Below are 10,244 nucleotides of genomic sequence, written 5' to 3'. Positions count from 1 at the left end.
AAAGCAGAGAAAATTAAATAGCATCAGTCTTTCTGAGTGTTATCTATCACAGGGTGATAGAGAGCTCCAGACATTAGTGCAATACAAATACATCTCAAATGTTACAGTAGGATTTGAGTAGCTGCCTTCCAGTCCTTTTCCACTGGACTGATTTTTATGTTGCTCTGTATCAGCTTCTGTATTTCTTTTGCTAGAATCAGCATCTGAGGTGACAATTTCTGGCTTATGTCCATCTAGGCATTGTGGAGTATTTTGAAACTCCAGCTACATGTACTGCTATCACAGTATCACAGTATCACCAAGGTTGGAAGAGACCTCACAGATCATCAAGTCCAACCCTTTACCACAGTGCCCAAGGCTAGACCATGGCACCAAGTGCCATGTCCAATCCTGCCTTGAACAGCTCCAGGGACGGCGACTCCACCACCTCCCCGGGCAGCCCATTCCAGTGTCCAATGACTCTCTCAGGGAAGAACTTTCTCCTCCCCTCAAGCCTAAATTTCCCCTGGTGTAGCTTGAGGCTGTGTCCTCTTGTTCTGGTGCTGGCCACCTGAGAGAAGACAGCAACCTCCTCCTGGCCACAACCACCCTTCAGGTAGTTGTATACAGCAATAAGGTCTCCCCTGAGCCTCCTCTTCTCCAGGCTAACCAATCCCAGCTCCCTCAGCCTCTCCTCGTAGGGCTGTGCTCAAGGCCTCTCCCCAGCCTCGTCGCCCTTCTCTGGACACGCTCAAGCATCTCAATGTCCCTCCTAAACTGGGGGGCCCAGAACTGAATACAGTACTCAAGGTGTGGTCTAACCAGTGCAGAGTACAGGGGCAGAATCACCTCCCTGCTCCTGCTGACCACACCATTCCTGATGCAGGCCAGGATGCCACTGGCTCTCTTGGCCACCTGGGCACACTGCTGGCTCATGTTCAGGCAGGTATCAATCAGCACCCCCAGATCCCTCTCTGTCTGGCTGCTCTCCAGCCACTCCAACCCCAGCCTGTATCTCTGCATGGGGTTGTTGTAGCCAAAGTGCAGCACCCTGCACTTGGAGCTATTGAACCCCATCCCCTTGGACTCTGCCTATCTGTCCAGGCGGTCAAGGTCCCGCTGCAGAGCCCTTCTGCCCTCCAACCCAGCCACATCTGCCCCCAGCTTGGTGTCATCTGCAAACTTGCTGATGACTGACTCCATGCCCTCATCCAGATCATCTATGAGGATGTTAAAGAGGATGGGGCCCAGCACTATGTGTGTGTGTATCTATATATATATATATAGATATATATATATGTTCTTTTTCTCTTCAATCTAATGTACATATGCCTACACAACACAGAGTCTGGAAAGTAATTCCACCGAGAATGACCTGGATTCTAGACAGAAAGAAGAGGAGGTATATTACTATAGAAATATTAATGGATGGAACAGATGGGAAGGATGGACTCTAGAAAAACATCCTGTCCATTCTGCCCAGCTCTGAAGGGTGACAAGTACAAAATGGGCCTGTTGAGAGGCATGCTTTATTTGGAATGTCATAGAAAACTACCCTAAGCTGGGAGGGAAGTGTCATCAGCGTACACTGAAAGCAGTTACAGCAGTCTGCTGTTTGACTGCACATAGCAGCAGATCAGTACATCTCTAATTATTATTTGTCTGGCTGGCTAAGTAGCGCAGCATTTAGAACCTAATTTGTTGTATAATTTAATTTTAATTGAGTCTCCTATCCACACAGGACTCGTTAAGCTAGCTGTATGTTTCACTTGCTGTCTTCTTACATGGATACTAGGGGAGAGCTGCAAGGGCAGAACCAATCGTTTGCTTGCACTGTGCTATCACCAAGGTGCAGTAATTCCTTGATGTGATTGCAGAGGGATCTCTTGGCAGGAATATTTGGAAAATGCATTTTCTCAATGCCACAATACAATAAAACAACTTCTTCCCTCAGCTAATGCTACGGTTTACACAAAAGATTCAGTTGTTGGGCTTTTAGTTGCATCTCCCATGTGCTGCTGGTATTTTCCTCTGCCACTCAGAGATAACAATTACTAGTTGCTGTGAACAGTAATAAAACTGAAGCACCATGGCAATGCTTTTGAGCCATTGTAACTTCTCTTCAAATGTATAAAAGGCACTAGTCCTCAGTGCGGACAAAGCTGAAAGCAAGCAGGGTATTTTGCAGGCAAATCCTTCTGGAGGAGTGAAGACAGGCCTCAAAGAATCAATTTTTTATAGTGATATTACAGACAGAAGAGTTACAGACTAAGGTAAATAAAGCAAAGCTCTTAAGGAGGTGCATGAATCAACCTCATAGCCCTCCGCTGGACCCTCTCCAGCAGTTCCCTGTACCTCTTAAACTGGAGAGCTCAAAACTGAACACAGTATTCAAGATGAGGTCTCACCAGGACAAAGTATCACACAGTATCACAGTATCATCAGGGTTGGAAGAGACCTCACAGATCATCAAGTCCAACCCTTTACCACAGAGCTCAAGGCCAGACCATGGCACCAAGTGCCACGTCCAACCTTGCCTTGAACAGCTCCAGGGACGGCGACTCCACCACCTCCCCGGGCAGCCCATTCCAGTGCCCAATGACTCTCTCAGGGAAGAACTTTCTCCTCACCTCAAGCCTAAATTTCCCCTGGCACAGCCTGAGGCTGTGTCCTCTTGTTCTGGTGCTGGCCACCTGAGAGAAGAGAGCAACCTCCTCCTGGCCACAACCACCCCTCAGGTAGTTGTAGACAGCAATAAGGTCTCCCCTGAGCCTCCTCTTCTCCAGGCTAACCAATCCCAGCTCCCTCAGCCTCTCCTCGTAGGGCTGTGCTCGAGGTCTCTCCCCAGCCTCGTCGCCCTTCTCTGGACACGCTCAAGCATCTCAATGTCCCTTCTAAACTGGGGGGCCCAGAACTGAACACAGTTCTCAAGGACCTCCCTTGATCTGCTGGACACACTCTTCCTAATACACCCCAGGATCCCATTGGCCTTCTTGGCCACAAGGGCACATTGCTGTGCCATGGGTAACTTGTTACCACCAGGACCCCCAGGTCCCTCTCCACAGGACTGCTCTCCAGCAGATCACCTCCCAGCCTGTACTGGTGCAGTTTATTATTCCTCCCCAGATGCATCACTCTGCACTTTCCAGGAAAAGATGAAGATAAAAGAAAAATCAGAGAGCTCAATCCTGTGAACCAAATAGGAGTATCAAAGCAAATATCTGAAAATGTTTTTGTTTTCAGTGTTTAGTTTCTGGTTTCATGCCTTCTGACTTAATCCCAACTTCAAAATCGTTTGAGTGATGGGGAGTAAGGGAGAAGAGGTTTGCTATCTCTACATATGGTATATGACTAATCATATAGAAACTAATCATCAGGAGATCCAGAATAGCTCAGCTTCTTCTCTGTTTTCATGAAACGATCAACAAGTGGGTAGCAGTGATAGTGTTTTATACAAAGGGGGAAAGGAACACCAAATTACTGGCTTCCCCAGCCCCCTGGTTCTGTTACCTGATTTGGGTTAAGTTGTGGGGTCCTCGATCAGCTGAAAGATCAAGGCATCGGAAGTCTTTCTGCAGAGATCTTCTGTACACATCTGGCAGAGGAAAGGCAGCTGCTGGCTGGAAATCCACCGGACCCAGCCAAGCAGGCAGGTGCGAGGAGAAGCTGCATGAGGTAACCAGAACCTGAGGCTGGTGGGTGGAAGGCATCGCGGAGAATGCGATGTGAGGAGACGGTGCTGCTCCAAAGGGCTTCAGACTGGGAAGTGAGCATGCAGATGATTTGGTTTTGCTCGGTTTAGTTCTCCAAGGTGGCTCCCAGCGGTGCAAAGGTGGAAAGGCAAAGCACAAACCTGAGGCAATGGCCTAGAGAGGCTAATTTGTGCCGTGGGACCAGGAGCTTGGGCCCCACAGGAGACAGGTCTGCCACCGGGGAATTGATGAGAGTTTCCATTTGCTGTTTTACAAAGCAGGAGTTGTTGTTATTTGGGGTCTTTTTAAAGCTAGTTTCTAGCTACTTTTGATAGATGGCACTCAAATTAGGTGCTTGATGGGACAGCAAAGAGCAAGATTCTTAAGGTGCAGAAAGCTTCACTGTCTGCTCTTGTCCTCGATAACTGCAGCTTTGAATATTTTTTGCCTCTTAACTGGGGTTGCCCTCTCCGGGCACAAACCTTCACCAGCAGGCACTGACCCCGCCTCGATGTGAGCTTTCTTTCTAAAGCATGTCCTTGGAACAGCAAGTTCCTGCTGGAAAACTAATAACTCCTTAGCTTAGAAGAGTAAAATTATAACTACTCCTCACTGTATGTGACCGATTGAACGAGCTGAGGCGGCTGCCGGCACACACAGCTCGCTGTGAGGCGCTGAGTCCGCCCGTGACAAAGATGGCGGCGAGCGCCTTGTCCGCCTCGCGAACTGGCCCTCACTCAAGATGTCGCCTGCGACGTCTCCGGTGGTGGAGCCTCGCTCCCGCCCCTCTCCTCCTACGTGCTGCGGCGCGCTGCGGCCTCACCAGAAAACGAGACTCTCTAGTACCCGCGTCTCGGTGGTGAGTGCCGGAAGGTCCGCCTCTGCCTCTCCCTCCGGTGCGTTCTCTATGGCCGCCTCCAATGGCAGGCCTGGCCCTGCCCAGCTCTGATCAGCTGATGGTGGCAATGTCTGTTGACAGGAGCCGCCTTGGCTGCGGGACTGGGCGTAAGGGCCGGCGCCGCGGGGAGGGGGCCCGGGGCCGGAGGAGGCGGCCGCGGCGAGTGGGGGGCGCGGCACCCACTGCCCTCCCCTCGCCGCCCCTCTTCGCCGGGGGAGCGGGAGCGGGACCGGGACCGGGACGCGCCGAGGGTGGAGGACGGAAAGTTGGGGAGAGAAGTGAGCGGAGGAGGGGGAAGCAGGCCGCCCCAGCCCGCTCCCCCTCAGGCGGGGAGCGGCCCTGTGGGGTGGGGGCGAAGGGAAGGGAGTGGGCTGGCTGCGGGGGGCCGAGTGGCCTAGGGGGAGGGCTTTCCACCTCCACACAAAAGGAAACGGGTAGGGCAGGGGCCGGGGGAGCCCCCTGGGCTCTGAGGGGCTGCGGCGTGCAGGGCTTGGCCTTCAGGAGAGGCAGGGGGCTGCAGTCGCGGTTACCGGCCCCGAGCGAGCCCCTTTCCTTCTCCGGTTGCTGTGTAATGGTGGGGTTTGGTTTCGCTTTGTTTGCTTTTGTCAGATGTGAATCCAAATGGAGCACTCGGAAGGAGGCGAGCAGCGACAGCAGCAGCAGCAGCCCTGGGGGAAGCTGATCCGGCTGGGTGCTGATGAGGCAGAGCCGCACGTCTTGCTGCTGAAGAGAGAATGGACAATTGGACGGAAGAAAGGTGGGACAGGGACACGCTGCGCCAGCCGAGGGCGCGGTGTTCGGGGACAGCAGCCATCCCCTCGGAGCCTTTATAACGTTGGAAGGTGGGCTTAGGCCAGTTGGGTTTGGTGCTTTCAGCTGGTTGGAGGTGCTCAGCAGGTGATCCCTTTTTAGTAACTCATCTTGTGGCTCTTTGTAAGAGGAAGTTTCTCCTTGACCTTTGTTTTACCGACCTGTGACCTGTGCACGTTTAAAAGCAAATACACATTTTAGGTTTTCTGTGACAGTTTGTACAAGTGAGAAAAAAAAACAAACTATCGTTGATTGAGAAGAGTTTCTGCGTATCAGACCTGTTTACATTTTCACGTTGTTTCTGTGGTTAAAGTAAGTTGGAACAGCAATGCAAAACGGTTGTACTTCACAGGAAAGAAAATGCCCACCTAAAAGCCCTTAATTCCTCTGACCACGTAAAGATTGCCAACAAGTACTGAAAGTTTCTCTGAGAGTGCACTTGAAAGCTTTATTCCCAGAGTCTAGGGCTTTTATAATTTTCCTTTATTAGAAAGGATTTTGTGCTTACTGTATTCAAAACAGTCATTGCAGTGATTTAATGCTTTTTCACTCTCCCCTGGCAGCACTAATTTTCATTTTCTTGTTTAGTTCAAGCTATTTGACCAGTCACATTCTGTAAAATCTTGAACAAGCACTGTAGCTAGATGCTGTAGTTTTAAGAGGAATTCACTCAAGGTATTGCAGGAAAAATATTTTGCCTGTTTGCATTTTAGTAATCTACATTTAGATTACTTATCATTGTCTAAGATGTTTCAAACTGAGATCTAGCTGATTATCTTGCAGGAAAAAAAGAAAGAAATTCTTGCACTTCCATAACTGTTTGCTAAAGTTATGGAAGCAGCTGGGAGAATGCCAAGCTTTGGGTATTTTCTAAATATTATTTAGAAAATCTAGTGTTAAATTCTTAGAAGATCCTCTGGAGTGTTAGAAATATTTGTTTGAAGCATTTTGTCTTGCCTGCTCCCATGTAAAAGTCCAGCTGTAGAACCAAATGGAAACACTGTTATGCTCCTGAGAAAAGTGTAGTCCACTCACATTCAGTAACACTTAACCTTCTTGGTTGTTGATTTTTCCTCAAATATTAGAACTAGACAAGTGATAAGCTGTCACCAGTGTGCTTGCTGGCTACTACTTCCCTTCTGAATGTGTTGTTCTTGCAGTGCACCCACAGTGTGAGTAGGTGGAAGTGAATCACGTTTGTAATTATAACTTCTGTGTAAGCAAGTAACATTGAGTCAGTTGTGAGAGATGAGTAGGGCATTGCCTTGAACATTTAGTATTAAAGTGAAGTAAAAACACTGGATATGCTTCGAGTCCTGGAGCTGTAGGTAGGAAGGTTTCTATCATGTCAGCACTGTCATTACACTTGTAGACTTTTTTATTTCCTTTCAGTTTCATTAATGTAGTAGTCCTGTCAACAGAGATGAAGAAAATATTCATATATAAGAAAATATTCCTATATAAAACCAAACAAAAGAAAAATAAGCACAGAAACACTGTTATTTTTAATTGCTAGCTCTTGGTTTCCACTGCTTCCCTCCAATATACCAGAATTGAAATCCAGTGTAAGTGTTGCAGAGACCTAGGTAAAGAGCTGGGTGCTCTGTGATGTGTGCCTCTAGAATTTAGATTGGACACTTGAATTATGTGTGAACGTGGCTCTGTACCACTCTAGAATAGAGTGATTGTGCTGTGATTTCCATCTGTAAAGGCTAGGATTAGGAGGAAAAAAGGCAACTGAACTATCTTGAAAGGTTTTAAATAAGCTTGTGTCAGCACGTGGTGCTATGTCTCCACTGCTATTGTGTGTCACATACTAGACTGTTGCTGCCTGTCTGCCAGTAGACGTTTTGGACTATTGCAGATGTACAAGTCAGTTTGTGATGCATTTATAGCCAGAGTGCTGATCTGGCTGTGTAATGTGTTTTTTAAAGCACTCTGGAAGATCTGCTTTCTTTTTAAGGTTGTGACTTATCTTTCCCTGGCAACAAGTTGGTGTCTGGAGATCACTGTAAAATCATAGTGAATGAAGAATCTGGTCAAGTGTCATTGGAAGATACAAGGTTGGTTCTTCTGTGAGCTTCTACTTTTATCTTTTTAGTCTGTGAAGTTGAATTTTGTGTATTGCCCGAGGCATCAATAGTAAATGCTTCTCTCTTTTGTTTCTTTATTTCTTTTCCCCATTTTTATATATAAGTTTTGGCTAGGTTTTGGCTCTTCCTGAGTACTTTTTTTCCCCTACAAAGCAATTCATAATCTGCTGTTTGATGTAATACTTCTGTAGCATATTTCTTTTAGCTCCAAGAACTAGTGTGCCTCATTCTAGGTACTTTTGTAGGGAAGAAAATACTTAGTGAGGATCTCAAAGCATAGAATAGTTGTGGAGTGCAAATCTGTACTTGTTATATTTCTTTCTGGTATAGAAAAATATCCATAGTCTATGTAGGGTAAGTACTGTAGTAGTCTGGCAGTTGTGGTGGGCACATCAGATGGAGATTGGAGCCTGTTCAATCTAATTTAATCATAAAAGACATTTCCTAGATTTCTACTGTCAATATTTCACTTTTGTTTAACCAAAATGATTCTTTTCTGTGTGTTTCTGTTATGTCAGGGCTGTGAGAACTAAAGCCCTCAATGTAGAAAGACATAAGCACATACTTCACTGAAAGTGCTGTTAAAGAGCTAAGCTAATTAATTAAACTACCTTTTGTATATAAAGTTAATTACATACTTGTTCACGTACTGAAGGCCAGTGGACTTGCTGTACTGGTGGAAGCTGCTACAGGAGTACACATAGCACTGCCAGGGCTGTGGGTGGCTTCCAGTGGATTTCAGTGTAAAGGAAACTTTCTAGTTTCCTTTATAACATTTGTGATAGGCATTTGCATGGAAGGATATTTCATAGGAAGAGATTGCAGGCCTCTTCAAATTTTCATTTGATTCATTTTTCACAGGATGGTTTTGTCTTAAGATTGCCAAAAGCTTCTGGTTTATTACATTTCAAGAACTCTGTGACATTTTAAAATGCTTCTTTAAACCACATGCATTTTCTGCCAGGTTATTGCAGTCACTAAAGAAACAAATAATACTTTTTTTTTTGCCAGCTCCCATCACTTTTCATGTCTGCAAGGCATTTTACCCAAAGATGAAGATGACACTTCAAAGCATATTGATGTACATACATAAAGAGGAAGTTTCACGTTTGATGTTTTGAAGGGTATCATGCTGAATCCCTGTTCCAACATACCAGAATGCAATTAATTTTATTGTTCTGGAAGCTCAGGGTTACTACCCTGTTCCTGCTGAGCTTTTGACAAAAATCCCTCCAATAATATCCTGAAAAACCTTTGAACTGTCTAACTGAATGGCATGCACATTTTTGAGGGCCATTTGCAACATACATGAGCTTCAGATGACACTTTTCTTTCAGCAGAATTTTTCACCTCTGCTCCTTTTCTGTCTCTTGATCAGTTAGTAGCTGTGATTATCAAATGAGTCTCTTTTAGGGTGAGGAACTCACTTCCAGGTATTTACATTTCTTTTTATTTTTTTCAAAAAGTATTTTCTCAAGTGAAACAGAACAGGTTGGAAGAGACCTCAGGAAGTCAGTTCCAACTCTTGTCAGTGATGTGCCACTGTTGCTTGTGATCTAGCTTGTTTAGTCTTTATCTAGTCAGGTCTTGAACCTTCATTCCAGACCTTAATTTTCTTCACTGTGGTTTAGGTTTGGGGTTCTTTTAACCTTGTATCCATTGGAATCTTCCTTGTTTTGTTTTATGACCTTTGTCACCTCAGTAAGGAACCTCCCTCTGACTTCTTGGTCACTGGAAGGCTGCTGTTAGAACCCCTGCCCACCAGGCCTTCTCCTAAGCAAAACAAGCTCAGTTGCTTTAGCTTCCTAGTGCACAGCTCCTGTGCTCCAGTGCATTTCCATGGCTGCGTGCTGGGCTTGCTCAAGTTTGTCAAGACCTTTCTTTTAAGAGATGACCCCAATCTGGATGTATTATTTCAGATTTAGACGAATGAGTTCCAAGTAGAGGGGAAAAATAATCTCTTCATTTGAGTCGCTGACTACAACCCTATTAATAGTCAAGCATGCTTGAGGCCTTCACCACTGCAAGGGCATGCTGCTGTCTGAGGCCTAAGCATAAGTTCAAGGTCTGTAATTTTATGCTTAGTCATAAGATCAACCAAGATCCCATTCTGGTTGATCTCTAGCTTGTACTGTTGCAGGTCCCAAATGCTTGTCCTCGCTGAGTATCAGGACATTCCTACCAGCCCATTCCTCTACCCTGGTTAAGTGTCTCTGGGCCCCCCAGTTTAGAAAGGACATTGAGATGCTTGAGCGTGTCCAGAGAAGGGCGACGAGGCTGGGGAGAGGCCTTGAGCACAGCCCTACGAGGAGAGGCTGAGGGAGCTGGGATTGGTTAGCCTGGAGAAGAGGAGGCTCAGGGGTGAGCTTATTGCTGTCTACAACTACCTGAGGGGAGGTTGTGGCCAGGAGGAGGTTGCTCTCTTCTCTCAGGTGGCCAGCACCAGAACAAGAGGACACAGCCTCAGGCTGCACCAGGGGAAATTTCGGCTGGAGGTGAGGAGAAAGTTCTTCCCTGAGAGAGTCATTGGACACTGGAATGGGCTGCCCGGGGAGGTGGTGGAGTCGCCGTCCCTGGAGCTGTTCAAGGCAAGGTTGGATGTGGCACTTGGTGCCATGGTCTAGCCTTGAGCTCTGTGGTAAAGGGTTGGACTTGATGATCTGTGAGGTCTCTTCCAACCCTGATGATACTGTGATACTGTGATATCATTCACTACTTTGACAAGGGTTGTAGCCAGAGAAAATAACTAGGATAGGTCTCTGAAAAGGCTTA

General features: G+C 46.6%; 1 protein-coding gene across 2 annotated transcripts in view; it reads left to right on the top strand.

The window, feature by feature from the left end:
• The first annotated feature begins 4,618 nt into the window (after positions 1 to 4,618).
• CHFR (checkpoint with forkhead and ring finger domains) overlaps positions 4,619 to 10,244 on the top strand; it is a 30,902-nt gene continuing 25,276 nt past the window's right edge. The window contains exons 1-3 of one of the 2 annotated variants that reach the window (XM_064168117.1): positions 4,619 to 4,676; positions 5,179 to 5,326; positions 7,343 to 7,442. In XM_064168117.1, the coding sequence (XP_064024187.1) occupies positions 5,191 to 5,326; positions 7,343 to 7,442 (236 nt within the window). In that variant the 5' untranslated portion in view covers positions 4,619 to 4,676; positions 5,179 to 5,190. Of the gene's footprint in view, positions 4,677 to 4,787; positions 4,848 to 5,178; positions 5,327 to 7,342; positions 7,443 to 10,244 lie in introns of those variants that run through there. The other variant, XM_064168116.1, reaches the window with a different exon arrangement.

Source organism: Pogoniulus pusillus, chromosome 30 (assembly GCF_015220805.1).
Source record: "Pogoniulus pusillus isolate bPogPus1 chromosome 30, bPogPus1.pri, whole genome shotgun sequence".
In the NCBI taxonomy this organism is placed as follows: domain Eukaryota; kingdom Metazoa; phylum Chordata; class Aves; order Piciformes; family Lybiidae; genus Pogoniulus; species Pogoniulus pusillus.
Note: the sequence above shows the minus strand (reverse complement) of the source record. Positions and strands in the feature narration are given on the sequence as shown.